At 42.5% G+C, this 18,632-nt stretch overlaps 3 protein-coding genes and 1 long non-coding RNA gene across 11 annotated transcripts; 2 read left to right on the forward strand and 2 right to left on the reverse strand.

Annotated features, from left to right (window-relative positions):
• Positions 1–266: 266 nt before the first annotated feature.
• Positions 267–2,867, reverse strand: LOC103840026 (probable choline kinase 3). 4 transcript variants are annotated; one of them, XM_009116513.3, is made up of 8 exons: positions 2,635–2,867; positions 1,657–2,072; positions 1,343–1,464; positions 1,077–1,278; positions 891–1,008; positions 755–802; positions 571–671; positions 267–483 (listed from the first exon to the last, which is right to left on the reverse strand). In XM_009116513.3, exons 2-8 carry the CDS (start codon positions 2,008–2,010, stop codon positions 367–369), a joined length of 1,062 nt encoding a protein of 353 aa, XP_009114761.1. In that variant the 5' UTR covers positions 2,011–2,072; positions 2,635–2,867; the 3' UTR covers positions 267–366. The 4 variants fall into 4 exon arrangements, with proteins under 4 accessions (XP_009114761.1, XP_009114763.1, XP_033136103.1 ...); XM_009116515.3 differs by having other exon boundaries at positions 1,657–2,046; positions 2,635–2,862; XM_033280212.1 differs by having other exon boundaries at positions 1,657–2,077; positions 2,635–2,858.
• On the forward strand, positions 2,651–5,541 carry LOC103840025 (probable S-adenosylmethionine carrier 2, chloroplastic). 5 transcript variants are annotated; one of them, XM_009116512.3, is made up of 12 exons: positions 2,651–2,888; positions 3,123–3,177; positions 3,468–3,581; positions 3,654–3,736; positions 3,855–3,931; positions 4,007–4,097; positions 4,295–4,348; positions 4,423–4,518; positions 4,616–4,705; positions 4,803–4,916; positions 5,033–5,113; positions 5,209–5,509. In XM_009116512.3, exons 1-12 carry the CDS (start codon positions 2,769–2,771, stop codon positions 5,323–5,325), a joined length of 1,092 nt encoding a protein of 363 aa, XP_009114760.1. In that variant the 5' UTR covers positions 2,651–2,768; the 3' UTR covers positions 5,326–5,509. The 5 variants fall into 5 exon arrangements, with proteins under 5 accessions (XP_009114760.1, XP_018510034.1, XP_018510035.1 ...); XM_018654518.2 differs by having other exon boundaries at positions 5,033–5,139; positions 5,179–5,488; XM_018654519.2 differs by lacking the exon at positions 2,651–2,888 and adding an exon at positions 2,889–3,030 and having other exon boundaries at positions 5,209–5,541.
• A 424-nt stretch (positions 5,542–5,965) lies between these two features.
• On the reverse strand, positions 5,966–12,359 carry LOC117128229. The gene is made up of 2 exons (XR_004451482.1): positions 12,214–12,359; positions 5,966–8,446 (listed from the first exon to the last, which is right to left on the reverse strand). It is a non-coding gene; the product is annotated as an uncharacterized LOC117128229 (long non-coding RNA).
• A 2,465-nt stretch (positions 12,360–14,824) lies between these two features.
• LOC103840028 (tryptophan aminotransferase-related protein 3) lies at positions 14,825–18,326 on the forward strand. Its single transcript, XM_009116517.3, has 5 exons — positions 14,825–16,698; positions 16,801–17,098; positions 17,184–17,482; positions 17,569–17,849; positions 17,932–18,326. The coding sequence occupies exons 1-5, from the start codon at positions 16,412–16,414 to the stop codon at positions 18,144–18,146; spliced, it is 1,380 nt and encodes a 459-aa protein (XP_009114765.1). The 5' UTR covers positions 14,825–16,411; the 3' UTR covers positions 18,147–18,326.
• Positions 18,327–18,632: the final 306 nt, after the last annotated feature.

The raw sequence follows: 18,632 nt of genomic DNA on the forward strand, positions 1-18,632 counted from the left end.
AATTATAAAAAGAAAATTTGAAAAAAAAAATAAAAAAAAATTTCGAAAAAAAAAATTCAAAAAAAATTATAAAAATTTCGAATCTGAAAATATATAATCTGAAACTATAAAAAAATTTATTTTTTTCATTTTTTTATTTTTATTTTATTTATTTTTATTTATTTTTGTTTGTTTATTTAATTTTAAATCAAAGGTATTAGAGATATTTTACCCTTTAATGAATGTCATTTTTGTGACTTTCTCCTTCTAGTGCTATTTTTAAGACATAAACTTCAAAAGGTGCTATTATTGACAATTGCCCTTTTAGAAATTGGTTAGATTTTGTTACAACTTTTCATTACATCATTTTGTGTTTAAAAACAAGAGTTATTCATACATCTTATTGGTAAAGGAACACAAGAGTTGGGGTTTTCGAATCAGGTACTGTTTGAATCTCTGTCTTGAGTACTCAGCGTAATCGAAATCGATCTTGTTCACATGCCCCTGTACAATCACATTCACATTTCAGAACAATTTTCTTATTTGGCTTGGTAACGTTATATCTGGCCTGGAAAAAGGAAAAGATCTTACAGAGATGATTCCCCATAATCCCCAGAAGAGATGGCTTGCCAATGTGTACTTCTCAGCATCTTCCAAGAGCTGTTTTATGTCTTCTTCTCTAGGGTCCTCCCCTAACAAAATAAGCAGGCACATTGTGGTCCACAAGACGTTTTGACTAAACGAAGAAGGAACTAAGATTCCTTGAGAAACTGACCTGAAGATCTGAGATAGTTACCAATGAATCTCCTCCGTTCTTCTTCTCCTGCAACCCAAAACCAATCGGTCAGAACTCAGAACCACTGAGATAAAAATGAATATGTTACTTGTCTATGATCCCAGTGATCGAGTACCTGGGTACAGAGAGTAATCCAAGATATGGGGAGTGTCAGAATGGTAATTTGCAGCCATTTCACAGAAGTGATTTGCTATGTCGTATGCAGCTGGGTTATAACTAGCATACTCGTAGTCCTGTTATAGAAAACTAAGGTTAGTTCATGCGTGATGATGATATTTTGTAAGGGTAATGAGAAACTTACAATTATAGTAATGGAATTGGTGTCTTCATCAATCATGATGTTACCATACTGCAAATCATTGTGACAAAACCCAATCTCCTGCTGCTTATACTCATATTGCAGCTCATGTTCCAGCAAGTTGATCTCAGATTCAATGTTGTCTAGACCAAACTCTGCTGAATCGTCAGGTGTACACAGACTCTTGGCTTGTCCAAGCCAATTCCTGTCAATATGTTTTATGTTATTGATTTTACCACGTAATACGGAGAATCACAAAGATTAGTTACCTCATCCTATCCCAAAGGAGCACATTTCCATCACCAGGAACCTTTATACCATGAAATTCTCTTAGTCTAGCTGCAATGAGAGCAGATAGTTGCGGATCACGTAGATCAACGGTCGATAAAGTCTGTTCAAAAGTCATAAAAATGACCATCATCAGCATCTCAGTCAGCACACAGCTAAACCGGGTATAACTCAATTGGTATTTCCCGGTTCGACATTGACCCAACATCCAAATTCCAAAATATCCAAGAAGAATTACAATCAAAGGGTTATTGCTCAAGAAAAATGGAAAAAAGAAAAGAGGAACATTACATACCCGGGCATGGATAAACTCCTCGATCCGACCGCCAGCAAACCGACCAAGGAGTCTAGGACCGTGGCCGTACCGAGAGACAATCTCGAACGTACGAATCTCGTCTTTCCTGTCGAAGAAGAGATCAACTCCGTCGCCATAAACTCGAACAAGAAGCTTCCTGTGGTGAAAATGGTTATCCTTAGTGGGCCAGTTCACCATGAAAACTTGGTTAGTCATTGCACCTTTCATGGGTTTCACCTGAATCCTCTCGAGATCTTCCACTACGTCTCCCCATTTCCCCGAGAGTGTTTGAAGTACTTTCTTTAGACTGTCTGGTGATGAAACTGGTATCAAACCCAACACTCCTATGCCCATTACTTCTTTTCTATCTCTCCGCAAGTTCTGTGATGTCTGTAAGAAGCTACGACAAAAGCTCTCTGCTCTACGAAACATTTTGAAATTTACAGATTAAGAACAAAAACAAAAACAAAAAAAGATCGAGAGAGAGACAGCTTTGATTTTGACGACAGGTTGAAGTTGAAATGATCCAGAATACAAATGAAATGCTGCAGAATTTTATTTTGTTTTCAGCCGAAATTTGAGGCTCATTGTCTTAATTAAAGCTAAAACCCTAAATATTAAAAGGATTAAAAAGTAATTATACAAAACTCAATCTCTGGCCAAATCATCCATACCTAGACTTCCAAAAAAGTCCAAGAAACTCTGTTTATTTTTAAAAGTCAAACCGTGATCAACATGATGTTTCTCAACAGTGTAATAAACATAATACTGAATTTATAGCAGGACAAAAAGAGTAAAAGATACAAATAAAATAACTGGTCTGAAGTAAGTGTATTTTATCAAAAGGTGGAATGGATAGCAAATCTGAGGCCAGGATTCAGAGAAAGACAAGTTTCTCTGATCCAGTGCATGTGCATGATGAATTTCAGAATCGACCTCAAAGAAGAGAAGAAAAGAAATGGGAAGATGAATCTTTACCAAGAAGATTGCAGATATGAGGATAACTCTGGAAATATTATTATTGGAGAAGAAAACCAAGAGAAACTCTCTTTGAAGACTAACTAAACTCAAAGACAATAGAAGTGTGGGCAGGCAGGCATGTGATAAAAACGATGAGAAGATTTCTTTTATTTTCTTGGTGCCTTTGTTGGAGATATGTCTTTGTCAGAACTCAGAAGCAACGCACTCGCACACATTCGATTCCATCTGAGCTTATAGAGACAAATTTAAAGGTCTTTATTAAAACATAAAATATTAGTTAGACCGGTTCGACCGGTTGGCTCGGTTTGAATAATAAATTTCCACTTTATGAGAAGAGACTGCCACTGTCTGCCTTGTGTTGCTTGCTCTAGCTCGCTCGGGTAAATTTTGGGGGTTAGATCTTCATCTTCTATCGTTTGATTATCTGCTCCTGAATGCGGTATTCTTCTTCAGCTTTTTTTTTTTTTTGTATTTCTTGTAATTAGATGGATCGTGGGATTGCTTCCAGTAGCAGAGATGGATCTCAGACTGCTTCGCCTGGTAAAAAATTTCCACCGTCTACTTCAACTGGATCTCCCATACTTTGGTCGCTCTCTGTATTTTAGATTTTAGTGTTAGAATGGTGGAATCTTGACACATAAATGTTTATACTTTGAATTGAAATTTCCGTGCATACAAAAAAAAAAAATCAAAGATTACTCTTCTTCTTCTGTAAGTTACTAAAAGTGGTTTGAATCAAACTCGTCCCATGTCCACAAACAATTTCATGCCTTCTTCTCTAAAGAAAATCAATTTTTAATTGATTGGTCATATGTTTATGTTACTTGAAGATGTATTGGCATTCAAGAATATTAAAAATCCTATCAAGAAGCAGATCAATAGTTGTGGCACAATCTGTGTTAAACAAGATGATGATCCATGCCATTTATTGCGTCTTCTTTATGGTATGGTTGCAAAACCCACAAATGACTGTTTATAAAAATACCAATTTAATCTGATCAAGTGTTGTTTTGTAGAGAGTCTAATAGCAGGAGGATTAGCTGGTCTTGTGGTAGAAGCTGCTCTATACCCAATTGATACTATCAAAACTCGAGTGCAGGTATGTTTCTCCTCCTTTTCACAGTAGTCTAGTTTCAGGGCCCAGATGTGTTCATCATAATCTTTCATGGAGAAGCCAGTGTTTGACTTTTTAGTTACTAACTCTATTTTTTTGGTAGGTAGCTCGAGATGGAGGGAAGATTATATGGAAAGGGTTATACTCTGGTCTAGGTGGCAACCTTGCTGGTGTCTTACCGTAAGTAATTAGTCAAAAAAAGGAAATAAGAAGAAGAAATAGCTGGTTAAAACGCTTGTCTGTGACTGTGTGCAGTGCTTCTGCCTTATTTTTCGGTGTATATGAACCTACCAAACAGAAGCTGCTCAAGGTTTTACCCGAAAACTTCAGTGCGGTTGCACATTTGGTATGTACAAACTTAAATGAGTCATCAATATTAGTCTGTGACGATCTTTTTTGCTAAAAGTTTTTCTCTTGGCATCTATTGGAGAGGCTTTGTACATATAGTCTTAAAACTTACTGATCTGAGACAGAGTCCCTTAGAATATAGTATGCTCTGTTGAAACGAGATATATATATATATGTCTTAGCCAGTTGAATCAGGCTGCAGGTGCTTTAGGAGGTGCTGTTTCATCTATTGTTCGTGTACCAACCGAAGTAATCTTCTTTACTTTTCTTGTTTCTTCTTTATAATTCTTGTATTCGTTATATGCTAATGAAAACTTCAACAGGTTGTTAAACAGCGGATGCAAACGGGACAATTTGCTTCGGCACCTGATGCTGTTCGGCTTATTATAGCCAAGGAAGGCTTTGGAGGCATGTATGCGGTATATACGTTTCTTCTTGATTTATAATTCTACTGTCTTACTATTTGCTTTTCAACGGGCACAATAAACGCTCCATCTTACTTGTGCAAACATGCAGGGATTCGGATCTTTCTTGTTGCGAGATTTGCCTTTTGACGCTCTTCAGTTTTGTGTATATGAGCAGTTACGGATTGGATACAAGTTAGCTGTAAGCTTTTGTTGCTACATTCATAAGTGAAAGAAAAAAAACACATTTCTGCGTCTGCTAGCTTATGACCGTTAAGATATCGATATGCTTAGAACAGGCGAGAAGAGATCTAAATGATCCAGAGAACGCAATGCTTGGTGCAGTTGCTGGTGCTGTTACTGGAATTTTGACCACTCCTCTAGACGTAATCAAAACCAGACTAATGGTTCAGGTATGTCAGAACGAATGAACACACACAATACTGAAAGAAGAACATGTTTTTCTTGGATGGAGAATAAGAAGCTCCAGTACTACAGTACCAACGCTTTTCGTTTTGACATTTGGCAGGGCGCAGGGAATCAGTATAAAGGGGTCTCGGATTGCGTTAAGACGATATTGAGAGAAGAAGGGTCATCAGCTTTGTGGAAGGTGAATTCATTTCTGTACACACATTTAGTAGGCGTTATGATGTTTCTCATGTTTGTGCAAACTTGCTGACAAGTCTGAAACTATGTATTATACAGGGAATGGGCCCGAGGGTTTTGTGGATAGGTATTGGAGGTTCAATTTTCTTTGGAGTTCTGGAAAAGACAAAGCAGATTCTTTCAGATCAGAGCAGCCAAAAGATTCATAAGGCTTAAACTGTTAGATTCTACATCAATGATGTAGATATCTAAACTCTTTACGTTTCTTGCTTGATTTTAAGGCCATCTCTTCTATTTTTCTATCAGTCTCTACCTTTATTATACTTTTGCTCCATAAGGACTTCGTTTCTTCCGGAAGGATTGCGATCTTGGTGGCTTATTTGTTTAATTTCAAGTCCAATATTATCAAAATCTATCAAATGACCATAAAAACCTGGGTATTACTTAACCCACTCCTCATCGCCCGTGACCTCTCTCTCTCCTCATCGCCCATTTCTCACTCTTCCTCATCTCCCACTCCTTTGTTCATATTGTTTTCTTTTGAATTTTGTCCGAAACACTCTTTGTTTCATCGCATTCGGAGTTGATGTTAAGATTTTACGAAAGTTTAACCAAACGTCGGAAATGATTAACTTGAACACCAATATGTGTTTGATTAAACGAAATATTTTTCATCACTTCGTAGATCGAGTGACCAACGACACAAAAATCACATCTTCAAGCGGTTTAATAACCTTTTTCTGTTAAGGTTGTAAAAACACGCAAGTCTCGAGATGGTACGATACGACCTAAAACATGATAAATAAGCCACTTACGACTTAGAATGTGAAGCAGCCCAATCTCAATGACGGATTACCTTGATTGAAGAGGAATATAGAGAAAATAGAGTAATGGAAGATTTCTGAATTGTATAAAGGGGAAAAAAGGGGAAATAGCTCCCCTGCCCCTCCATGTGATGTGATGGCCAAATCTTCTATGGGTCTGCATAATCTCCTATGCTCTTGATTCATTAAACGAACGCGAATTGACGAATTTGCCCTTAGTTAAAAAAATCGAGCATTTCAAAGGAAACCGGTCAGAATGCTAACCGAACAAGTATGGTTGTGGTTAGGTTTCCTTGTGAAACCGGTCTGGTTTTGGGTGGTTTTGTAAAAAAAACAAAAAAAAAAAAAAAAAAATTAATTAGACAACTAAACTTCCTCTCCCCTTCGATCTTCCCTTCGATCCTCAAGAAATCCATAGCTCTGAATCCGTCCTCAGCTCCATCCCCGCAGCTCGTTCTCGTTTTCCCAAAGATTGTGGAGCGACGCCGTCTGTCGCCATAGACTAGTCCTTTCCCGACGTCTAGCATTCCGTCGAAGCCGGTAAGTTGTGGTCTCCGCCTCGAGCTTTCATCGTAATTGAATTGTAATTCGATTTAGGAATAATGCACAACGGCATTGTTTCGTGTCTGGGTCAATCAGTATAGTAAAGTGGTACAAAATGCATTTATGTGGTTGAATGGGAGTGTATTGGCAGTAGGGGCATAGATCGGTTCGCACTTGATACGAAATTCAATTTGTTGAGTTTTTTCATTTTTTTTTTGGCAGGATACAATGAGAAATCATGTCAGCGTACATTTTAAATTCAAAGACCGGATGTTTAGTATAACTCTGAAGACATCAGTAGAGGATACGACTTTGTCAATGATAGAAGAGAGGATGTATAAGAAGCTTGGGTTGGATGAAAGCAAGGAAAAATTGGAATTGAGCTACATGCCACTGGTGGTAGGATGTGAGACACCTTTAAATATTGTTGATGATGAGGATCTTTTTGTTTACCTAACGTGTAACACCCCGGCCCAGGCCCAAGTGGAAAAGGCCCAACAGAGAGAAACCCTAAGTAACCCTAATCCTAACAACTATAAAAGGAGGTGCCTCTCTACAGCTGAGCCATCACAAACCCACCAAGCGAAGCCCTGCGAGACACGAGAGCTGCCGCCGCCACCAGCACGCCGAGGAAGCACCGCCGTCGACCACCGTCCGCGCAGCCCAAGTCGCCGATCGCGGGTGCCAAGCCGTCGGCTTCTCGATTCTGTGGAGTGTAACCGCCTGCGTTTAGAGCATTAAGGTAAAACCTCAGATCCCTATTCTTCCTAGTCTTCGGTGATGTAGATCTGAGATCAAAAACTCCCTTTCTCTCATCCAGACTTCCGAGAGCCAGATCCGGAACAGAAACTGCTACCTTGCTGTCTTAGATCCAGTCCGATAACCAATTAAGGTGAGGACTTGTCTGTGAACTCCTCTCAAGATCCCTAACCCTGTATAGTATTAGGGAGTATCTAGTATGAGCTAGGTTGATTGTTATGATGAATGAATGAAATCAATGATGAGATTGATGAAATGTTGATGATGATTGAGAACCTAGTGGATCTAGGGAAAGAAAGTAAATAAAGTAAGAGTCTAGAATGACTAAAGAAAGAAAGAGTCTAGTAAGACTAAGAGAAACTAAGAAAGTTGAATGAAATACAAACCACCGAGGGACTGGTGGGGAGTATGGGAAACGCGGCGGCCGTAGCGTTCAAAAACGGCAAGTAAGAATAGAGGCGCCGGTAAGATTGAGTCACGCCGAGTCTTGGCGGGAAGGGGTCGTAATACACTGCAAGGGGTATGGACTACATCCAAGGGAACCGGATGCCGGGTGTACCAGGGCAGGCGACTTCATAGGGATGCAGCAAGAAAGGGGAGGGTTGGTCCGCTTGAGCTGTGTAGGTCCTAGGCGTCTAGGGTGTTTGATTGTTAACTGCTAGCCCTGCTAGATTACGTTCTAATACTTGCTGTGTTATGTGTTTTGATAAGAGTTAGCGGGTTCCTAGAACCCGTCCTCACTGAGTATTTTCCCCAAAATGCTCACCCCTCTCTTCCGCAGGTACGGACGAGGAAACGCAGGAGTAAGGTTGGAGTGGTGATGGTTCCTGGGCCGGGAATGTTGTTATTTTTCATGTTCTTATTTTTAAATCGTTTGCTTTTCAAGACCGGTGTTTAAACTTGTTACTTATGATTTCCGTTAAGATTTCTAAGCAATAAAAAGGATTTGGAGTTTCTTTTATCGTTAAGTTGTGAATTTAATTAAAAAGGGGACCAGTAGGGGATACACGGGTTGTCGGGAAATGTGACAAGTGTACCCCTACTCCGTCCCGGGAACCCCAGGAGAAGTTGGGGAAGGGACGGGTCTTTCAATTGGTATCAGAGCCAGGTTAAAACCCGTCCGGTTCCGTCCGGATGGGTACTGGCAGTTAGATTTTCCTTAATGAGCCGGAATTTGTTTTTCTTTAAAAAAAAAAAAAAAAAATCGATTTCTTGGGAATGGGTCATTTCTTTCTTCTAAAGCACCACTCCGGCTGAACCCTGCTATACTCGCCTTAATTTTCTTTTGGTTTATCTATTAGCACCTTAGTATCGGCACTTATCATTCCGTATGACAGGATGCCTCCCAGAAACGCCAGACAGGCTCAGCCCACAACCACGGCCCAAAGGGCAGCCAGGAGAGCTGCCAGAGCCGCGTCGCAAGCTACCAGCGACAACGGAAGCCACGCCGGAGGTGGTGTGGATGAGAATCAAGTGAACGGAAATGCCCAGGAGCAAGACCAAGTGAACGGACCCGCTCAAGGGCAGGACCAAGGGAACGGACCTGCTCAAGGGCAAGGACAGGCCGCCATGGACGCAGCGGCAGTGGAAGAACTACGGAGATACCGAGAGGCGTATGGGGGTAGGCTACCCCAGGAGGGCGCTGCAGGTGGAGGAATAGCACCACCTCTAGCTGTTCCCGCCGTTGACCGCACGCCCTCTTATTGGGACATGATGAAGCAGCTGAAAAGCATGCAGACGGAGATGTTCGGTGGAGGAGCTGACCCGATCGCCGCGGACAATTGGAGAAGGAAGTTGGAAAAGAATTTCCTCTCGGCCCGGTGCCCACCGGAGTACCGTAGAGACTTGGCCACCCACCATTTGAAGGACGACGCACTAGTTTGGTGGGATTGTGTGGTGGATGGTGCAAGGGATCAACCCGAACTGACTTGGGAGGACTTTCTAGAGGAATTCGATAACAAGTACTTTCCCCGGGAAGCAATGGATAAGATGGAGGGCAGGTTTCAGGACATTAGCCAAGGGTCTCGGGATGTGCGTAAGTACGGTGAGGAGTTCAACCGACTCCGAAGATTCGCAGGGCGCCACATGACAGAAAAGGAACTGATTCGCCGCTTTTTGAAAGGGTTGAGAATCGAGCTCAAGAATAGCTGCAATGTTCGGGAGTTCCGCACTCTGAATGAACTGGTGGAAAAGGCAGCAGAACAAGAGGCGGGAATAGAGGAGGAACGCAAGCAGAATCAGGCAACCAGAGCCGCGAAGCGACCACGCGAGACTTCAGCCCCCTCGGACAGCGGGACTGCTCGCACCCCTTGCGCCGAGTGCGGTCGGATGCACTACGGCGAGTGCAAAGGACCAGGATGCTACAAATGCGGGCAACTGGGGCATATCAAACGGAATTGTCCGCAGCTCAATGACGGGACGGTCACCAAGACGCCCAACATCACTTGTCAACTATGTGGACGTTACGGGCATGCGGCCCGGGAGTGCCGTGACCGGACCGAGGCAGGGACAGGAGCTGCACAGCCGGCACCGCCACCGAAGAAGCCAGCAACCCTACCACGAGTGTTCGTTGCAGGGAACAATCAGGGAACGGAGACCATAGCAGGTAATTAACTTTGCAATTTTTCATCAAAATTTAATAACCAAGGAATGAGTTTAGGGAAGTAGACGCTTAGATACAGTCTCCGTGTAGGGATGGTAAAGGTCGGAGGAGTTGTAGCATATACACTCTTCGACACAGGGGCCACCCACAGTTTTGTGAGCCAGAACCTAACCAAGAGATGGAGTTTCCAGGGAAAGTACGAGTGCCGAACCACCCGGGTCGAGACCGCCGGACCAGATGAGATATCCGCCATGGGGGTATTCATGGGAGTGGCGGTAGAACTCGCCGGTGTGGTCATGCCGGTAGACTTGCTGAAACTGGAAATGGGGCGGTACGAGGTGATCCTCGGAATGGACTGGTTATCACAATATGGGGCGGTTATCGACTGTAACGGAGCAAACATACGGATTCCCCGGGAGGGAGGACGAGTAGTGTTTGAAGGAACAAGAACTAAGACCGGGGTCACGATTATATCGATGGCACAGGCCGGAGAACTAATTAAAAAGGGGCATGATGCGTACCTGGCCACTATAGAAATGTTAGAAGCACCCAAAGAACCAAGGTTAGAGGATGTGGTGGTAGCAAGGGAATTCGCGGACGTATTCGAGCCTTCGCAAGGACCCCCGCCAAATCGAGACAGTGCATTCACGATCGAGCTGGAACCAGGAACTGCACCTGTCTCCAAGGCCCCCTATCGTCTGGCACCGGCGGAGATGGCTGAGTTACGTGAGCAGTTGGAGGACTTGATCAGCAAGGGATTCATACGGCCAAGCAGCTCGCCATGGGGAGCTCCAGTACTATTTGTTAGAAAGAAGGATGGAAGCTTGAGACTTTGCATTGATTATAGAGGATTAAATAAGGTGACCATCAAGAACAAGTACCCACTACCCAGGATCGACGAACTGCTGGACCAGTTGGAAGGAGCGACCTGGTTCTCCAAGATAGATCTTGCCTCGGGATACCACCAAATTCCTATAGCTGAGAAGGATGTACAGAAGACTGCATTTCGGACTCGTTATGGACATTTTGAATTCGTCGTAATGCCGTTTGGGTTAACTAACGCGCCAGCAGCCTTCATGGGAATGATGAATAATGTTTTCCGAGAGTACCTAGACCGCTGCGTGATAGTCTTTATCGATGATATACTCATCTACTCTCGGAGCAAGGAGGAACACGACTGGCACCTCAGGATAGTATTGGAAAAATTGCGCAAACATAAGCTGTACGCAAAGTTAAGCAAGTGTAGTTTTTGGCAGAGAAAGATAGGATTCCTCGGACATGTTATCACAGAGGCAGGGGTAGCGGTAGACCAGGAAAAGATAAAAGCCATAACTCAATGGCCTACCCCAAAGAATGCCACGGAAGTAAGGAGCTTTTTAGGTCTGGCCGGGTATTACCGGAAGTTTGTACGAGATTTCGCCACTACAGCAAAACCCCTCACCAGACTAACCGGGAAGGACATCAGGTTTGATTGGTCAGAATCGTGCACCAAAGGGTTCGAACAGTTGAAACATCAGTTGACTCAGACACCAGTATTAGTCCTGCCACGAACCGGGATACCATTCGTGGTATACACGGACGCCTCAGGGGTGGGAGTGGGGTGTGTACTCATGCAGGAAGAACGGGTCATTGCTTACGCGTCACGTCAACTAAAGAAACACGAAGTCAACTACCCCACTCACGACCTGGAACTAGCGGCCGTGGTTTTCGCCCTAAAGATCTGGCGGGCTTACTTATACGGAGAGAAGGTGCAAGTTTTTACTGATCACAAGAGTTTGAAGTACGTCTTCACCCAGGCTGACCTGAACCTTAGGCAAAGAAGGTGGATGGAAATGCTAGCCGATTTCGACTTACAAATCGATTACCATCCTGGGAAAGGAAACCCAGTCGCAGACGCGCTTAGCAGGAGAAGGTCCGATGTCTCGGGGGCCAGAGAGGTGCAAGAGCTCTCGGGAATGTTGGCAACATTGAGCCTGAGGGCCACGACGGTTCAGGAGGACAGAATGGGACTCGAAGCATTGGATCAGGCAGATTTGCTTTGGAGAATCAAGGAAGAACAGCGGAAGAATGACAGTTTAATGGAGAAGGTCAGCAAACAAGTCATCGGTTACCGTACTGCGGAAAACGGGACCATACTTTTCCGGAATAGGGTGAGTGTTCCGAATAACTGGGACCTGAGGAGAGAAATTTTGAGACAAGCTCATCAGACGCGTTTCTCCATTCACCCCGGAAGTACTAAGATGTATCGGGACCTGAAACGATATTATCATTGGGATGGAGTGAAGAGCGACGTGGCAACGTGGGTCTCCCAGTGTCCTACTTGTCAAGTAGTCAAGGCGGAGAAAAGGGTACCGAGTGGATTATTGCAGGGCTTACCACTACCCCAGTGGAAATGGGACATGGTCACCATGGACTTCGTGACAGGATTGCCCCGGATCACGGGCAATAAGGATGCAATATGGGTGGTAGTGGATCGACTCACAAAGACAGCACATTTCATTGCCATCAAGAAGACTGATGGAGCGGACATACTCGCCCGCAAGTACTTAGACGCGGTGGTACGGCTACATGGAATACCTGTGAGCATCGTGTCGGATAGGGACCCCAAGTTCACTTCAGCCTTCTGGCAGGCATTCCAGAAGGGATTAGGCACCAAGGTACACCTCAGCACGGCCTACCATCCCCAGACCGACGGTCAGTCGGAGCACACGATACAGACACTGGAAGACATGCTGCGAGCGTGTGTCTTGGACTGGGGAGGGAAGTGGGGTGAGTACCTGCCGCTGGTGGAATTCGCATACAACAACAGTTATCACGCCAGCATCGGAATGTCCCCGTTCGAGGCTCTGTATGGGAGGCCCTGTCGAACCCCGATGTGCTGGACCGAAGTGGGGGAGCGACGCGGTATGGAGCCGAGTCTGATTAATGAAACAGTAGAGCAGGTAAACCTGCTGAAGGAACGACTCAAAGAGGCTCACGACCGTCAGAAAAGTTATGCTGACCAGCGCCGAAAACATCTAGAATTCGCGCTGGGAGATGAGGTATACTTAAAAATGCGTACGTTCCGCGGAAATGATCCAAATCGGAAACTAAAGAAACTCAAGCCTAGATACATGGGCCCCTTTGTCATCACGGAGCGAATCGGAGCAGTAGCGTATCGACTGGTGCTACCACCTGACATGGCAGATTTTCATGATGTGTTCCAAGTGTCAGTCCTACGGAAGGTGGTACGAGAGCCTGAGCTGGTTTTGCCCCAGCCGCCCCTGGACGCGCAACCCAACTTAACCCTGAATAGTACCCCTATCAGGATCCTAGACCGGAAAGAGTTAGATGTCCGTGGAAAGAAGGTAGGGATGGTACTAGTTCGATGGGAAAGAGATGGGATACCTGACGAGGTATGGGAGCGTGAGTCCCAATTTTTGGACGCCTATCCGGGGATGTTCCAGACGGAGACACAGCAGAATTCGGGGACGAATTCAGTTCTAGTGGGGGAGAATTGTAACACCCCGGCCCAGGCCCAAGTGGAAAAGGCCCAACAGAGAGAAACCCTAAGTAACCCTAATCCTAACAACTATAAAAAGAGGTGCCTCTCTACAGCTGAGCCATCACAAACCCACCAAGCGAAGCCCTGCGAGACACGAGAGCTGCCGCCGCCACCAGCACGCCGAGGAAGCGCCGCCGTCGACCACCGTCCGCGCAGCCCAAGTCGCCGATCGCGGGTGCCAAGCCGTCGGCTTCTCGATTCTGTGGAGTGTAACCGCCTGCGTTTAGAGCATTAAGGTAAAACCTCAGATCCCTATTCTTCCTAGTCTTCGGTGATGTAGATCTGAGATTAAAAACTCCCTTTCTCTCATCCAGACTTCCGAGAGCCAGATCCGGAACAGAAACTGCTACCTTGCTGTCTTAGATCCAGTCCGACAACCAATTAAGGTGAGGACTTGTCTGTGAACTCCTCTCAAGATCCCTAACCCTGTATAGTATTAGGGAGTATCTAGTATGAGCTAGGTTGATTGTTATGATGAATGAATGAAATCAATGATGAGATTGATGAAATGTTGATGATGATTGAGAACCTAGTGGATCTAGGGAAAGAAAGTAAATAAAGTAAGAGTCTAGAATGACTAAAGAAAGAAAGAGTCTAGTAAGACTAAGAGAAACTAAGAAAGTTGAATGAAATACAAACCACCGAGGGACTGGTGGGGAGTATGGGAAACGCGGCGGCCGTAGCGTTCAAAAACGGCAAGTAAGAATAGAGGCGCCGGTAAGATTGAGTCACGCCGAGTCTTGGCGGGAAGGGGTCGTAATACACTGCAAGGGGTATGGACTACATCCAAGGGAACCGGATGCCGGGTGTACCAGGGCAGGCGACTTCATAGGGATGCAGCAAGAAAGGGGAGGGTTGGTCCGCTTGAGCTGTGTAGGTCCTAGGCGTCTAGGGTGTTTGATTGTTAACTGCTAGCCCTGCTAGATTACGTTCTAATACTTGCTGTGTTATGTGTTTTGATAAGAGTTAGCGGGTTCCTAGAACCCGTCCTCACTGAGTATTTTCCCCAAAATGCTCACCCCTCTCTTCCGCAGGTACGGACGAGGAAACGCAGGAGTAAGGTTGGAGTGGTGATGGTTCCTGGGCCGGGAATGTTCTTATTTTTCATGTTCTTATTTTTAAATCGTTTGCTTTTCAAGACCGGTGTTTAAACTTGTTACTTATGATTTCCGTTAAGATTTCTAAGCAATAAAAAGGATTTGGAGTTTCTTTTATCGTTAAGTTGTGAATTTAATTAAAAAGGGGACCAGTAGGGGATACACGGGTTGTCGGGAAATGTGACAAGTGTACCCCTACTCCGTCCCGGGAACCCCAGGAGAAGTTGGGGAAGGGACGGGTCTTTCATAACGGGCATGGATAAAGACAACCGAATAAGTCTTTTGGTTGTAGAGAGTAGTGGAAGATCGCAACAAATATTGGAACGAATGGAACCAATAGTGGAACCGGGACCTGTAGATAAACTCTCGTGGCTGGGTAAAAAGTTTGGGTGCTAAGAACTACAAAGAGTTGCAGGCATTGGAGGATGAAATTGGAACTAAAGCCATAACTTTGTACGTAGAAGATAAGCAGGGAAATAACGAGACGATAGAGGGTGGAAATAATGATGATGCCACTGCGGAGACGGATGCCACTGGGGAGGGATACCGCTATGGAGACGGATACTGCTATGGAGACTAATAACGATGCGGAGACAGATACCGCTGTTCCAACCACTGATAAGTTTGTTGAACAGCCACCAGCCATAAAATCGACTAAGTATATAGAGGAATGGGGTGATGGTTTGAGTCTGTGTAAACATGACAAATTTTCAAGTAATAGCGTAATTCAGGAGATCGTCGATAGAGCTGCTTATAGCGAATGCTATCATTATCTCACCAGTAAGTCTGATCGTAGACAAGATATTACCTAAGAACCATAAAGGTATGTAGGTAGCCTTTCTAAAGGCACAACCATAATATATTTTATCTCATCAGTGGTCAACCCTTAGAATCTTTCTCAATGGACAAGGATTGGAGATCTCTGATCTCGAAAACACAATGCAATTTAATATGGCCCGAAGTTGAAGAAACTCCTTGTTGCAAGGACATAAGATAATCAATGCGGAATGGAGATCAAGAGACCTGTTGAAGGCTTCTTTACTATACAATCAACCAAAAACCCTAACCCTATTTCTGAGTGGATTTTATGATCCATCACCTGTTAATGTCAAAAGTCCGCTTATTATTGTGATGATATAACTTGTTATTGATATAACTCAAAATTTTTACTAATCATGAATTAGTTTTGAATTTTTGAAGTTGTGTGTGAGTTGTGATTGATATTGTTGTGTTGCAATTTTAAGTTATGATTATAAAAGTGATAACTCAGATGCTAAATCAACCAAATTCTCATGTATTAAGAATTGAGCTAAAAAAATGTCTGGGCTTTCTACGTCTATTTTTTATTTTTTAACAAATTCAACAATTTACAATACACATGATCATATAATTTAGTACGTTTAGTTTTATTAATTAGTACAATATATATTCAATCTTTTAATATAAATATAGCTATCTACTTGATTTATTTTTATATTTTTAATTGTTAATTTTGTTTGGTAACTATTATGTACATAAATTATTTTATATATATGGAAGATTTATATATATATGTGTGTGTGAGTGTGTATATTTGAATATCTTTAGTTAATTTTTAAGTTAATATATTTATTTTTCTCTGCATATTTTTATTAACTGTATATTTAATTTTATTATATATTTTAAAAATAATACGTATTAAATTTATATATTGAAAAAAAAGTTACCAATCAATATGTTGGTAACATAGAAACTCATATTATTTAAGCAAAGACGAAGCCTATATCCGTTTTGAAAAGTCTATATAAGATATATGGGTTTGGTCTACAAGTTGAGCGGTCTTATTCAATACCTCGTCAGAGATTTCAATAAAATAATCCTGAATTCCTTCTCTTTACACATGAGAAAGCACGATAAAAGTCCACTCTTTAGTTTCCTACAGATCAAGTAAAAGATGATGCACAAGAAGATGCTACTCGTTGCAGCGTCGATCATCTTGAATCTCGTATTGATCATTCATGTTCTTTATAATAACTCAACCACATGGAATCCGTCATGGACTAATAGAGCCGCCAAGGAGGCAGAGGACGTAGCCTCTGTTTCATGCTCAGGCCACGGCAGAGCTTATGTAGACGGTTTAGGTATCCTTGACGGCAATAAACCTCCTTGTGAGTGCAACAACTGCTACACAGGAAAAGACTGTTCCTTTCTTCTCCCAGATTGTCATGCTGCTGCTAACTCGTATGCAACAACTTTTTATTAGTTCTCTTTTTAGATCATTATAAGACTTTGTATTGAGTTTGTATTTTTGCTTCTTTTTTTTTGTTGTGGATTCATTTGAAGAGGAGACCCTTTGTTCTTGGAGCCGTTCTGGATGCAAAAGGCAGAGGGAAGTGCGGTTGTTGAGTCAGGATGGCACAGGATGAGCTATCATTTTTACGAAGATGGCTCATATGTGTCAGCAGAGCTCGAGAGGATCACTAGGAAGCTGCATAACGTAGTTGGAAACGCAGTTACTGATAACAGATTCGTAATCTTTGGAACTGGAGCCACGCAGTTGATTGCAGCCTCTGTTCATGCTTTGTCTCAGACAAACGCAGCATCTCCTTCAAGACTTGTGTCTGCTATTCCATACTACAATGTAAGAAAAAAAAGCTCTGTTCTTGGCTTTATGCATGTAAGAAACTAACTTATGTAATGGTTCTCATCAGTCTTTATGTGTGTAGGTGTACAGAGAACAAACTGAGTTCTTTAATTATGCAAATCTTAGGTTTGAAGGAGACGCGTCTGCGTGGAAGAAGAGTGAGCACAATGATAATGCGACACGAGTAATAGAGATAGTGACTTCTCCTAATAATCCAGATGGGAAGCTGAAAAGAGCGGTTCTTGAAGGTCCCAATATCAAAAGCATTCATGATTACGCGTACTACTGGCCTCATTTCACACCTATTACACATCCGGCTGATGAAGATGTGAGCTTGTTCAGTCTCACAAAGACTACTGGTCATGCTGGCTCAAGATTCGGGTGATTTCCCTCGCTTGAGTAGTCCTCTAAAACAAAGATTTGGGCCGGTCATAACAACAATCACAAGTGTTTTTCCTTTGTTTCAGATGGGCATTGGTAAAGGACGAAGCTGTTTATGAAAGAATGAAAAGGTATTTAACTCTAAGTAGTATGGGAGTTTCAAGAGACACACAGCTTCGTGTTCTGCAGTTGCTCAAAGTAGTAGTTGGTGATGGAGGCGAGGGTATATTCCACTTTGGTTATGAAACAATGAAGAAGAGATGGGAGGTATTAAACAAGATCTTTTCGATGTCCATGCGTTTCTCGCTCGAGACTATAGAGCCTGAATACTGCAACTATTTCAAGAAACGCAGAGACTTTACTCCTTGTAAGTAGAGTTTTTATTTGCAACAAAGTGAGACCTTGCTTTGGTACTATCTAAAATTCATAACTTGTTTTTCATTTGAAAGCTTATGCGTGGGTGAAGTGTGAAAGATTAGAAGATGCAAACTGCTATGAGATATTTAGAGCCGCAAAGATAAAAGGACGTGAAGGAAAAGTATTTGGATCAGAGGAACGTTTGGTTCGATTAAGTCTCATCAGGACACAAGACGACTTTGATCAGCTAATTCATATGTTGAAGAAGTTAGTATCCCAGGAAGTTGTACGACCTGACTCCATCTAAAAACTTTAATGTTGACATCAGTTATTTTCAATTCAATCATATAAAATTATTCATAAGCATACATTATGCCCATTTTATGAAAGATTTGTGATTGTTTTAGAGGAAAAAAAAAGATTTTTGATTGTTATTAACTCTAAAAATATTTACAAATCAATCTCTATAATATTATTTGAGAATTCATTTTTCTATGTGTCGCGTTCACGAATTACATAAACAATCTTAATTAACTAAAAATTAATATATTTCTCTCTCCTTTTTTCTTAATAAAATTTAGAGTATTTGCGCTGCATAATGTAAAATGAAAGTTTAACTAGGTATCTGGTTATAGTATTTTTCATATTTGGGTAATCAGTTATGGAATGTTACTGCGTGGATGAAACTAACCTTGTTGAAACACTGTCTTTTGCTAGGTTTATCAAACACAATTCCTATGTTTGTAGGGATTTCATGTGATGATTATTTTTTCACAGAAATGTGTCAGGAGTT

Source organism: Brassica rapa, chromosome A09 (genome assembly GCF_000309985.2).
Source record: "Brassica rapa cultivar Chiifu-401-42 chromosome A09, CAAS_Brap_v3.01, whole genome shotgun sequence".
NCBI classification, from domain to species: Eukaryota; Viridiplantae; Streptophyta; class Magnoliopsida; order Brassicales; family Brassicaceae; genus Brassica; species Brassica rapa.

Coding starts and splice junctions, on each gene's coding strand:
- LOC103840026 (XM_033280211.1), bottom strand. CDS start 2,088: ATGTTTCGTAGAGCAGAGAGCTTTTGTCGTAGCTTCTTACAGACATCA. Junction 1,279..1,342: donor CTCCTTTGGGATAGGATGAG/GTAACTAATCTT, acceptor ACATATTGACAG/GAATTGGCTTGGACAAGCCA. Junction 1,009..1,076: donor CCAATTCCATTACTATAATT/GTAAGTTTCTCA, acceptor TTTCTATAACAG/GACTACGAGTATGCTAGTTA.
- LOC103840025 (XM_009116512.3), top strand. CDS start 2,769: ATGAGAAGATTTCTTTTATTTTCTTGGTGCCTTTGTTGGAGATATGTC. Junction 3,932..4,006: donor AACCTTGCTGGTGTCTTACC/GTAAGTAATTAG, acceptor GACTGTGTGCAG/TGCTTCTGCCTTATTTTTCG. Junction 4,917..5,032: donor AAACCAGACTAATGGTTCAG/GTATGTCAGAAC, acceptor GACATTTGGCAG/GGCGCAGGGAATCAGTATAA.
- LOC103840028 (XM_009116517.3), top strand. CDS start 16,412: ATGATGCACAAGAAGATGCTACTCGTTGCAGCGTCGATCATCTTGAAT. Junction 16,699..16,800: donor TGTCATGCTGCTGCTAACTC/GTATGCAACAAC, acceptor ATTCATTTGAAG/AGGAGACCCTTTGTTCTTGG. Junction 17,099..17,183: donor CTGCTATTCCATACTACAAT/GTAAGAAAAAAA, acceptor TTATGTGTGTAG/GTGTACAGAGAACAAACTGA.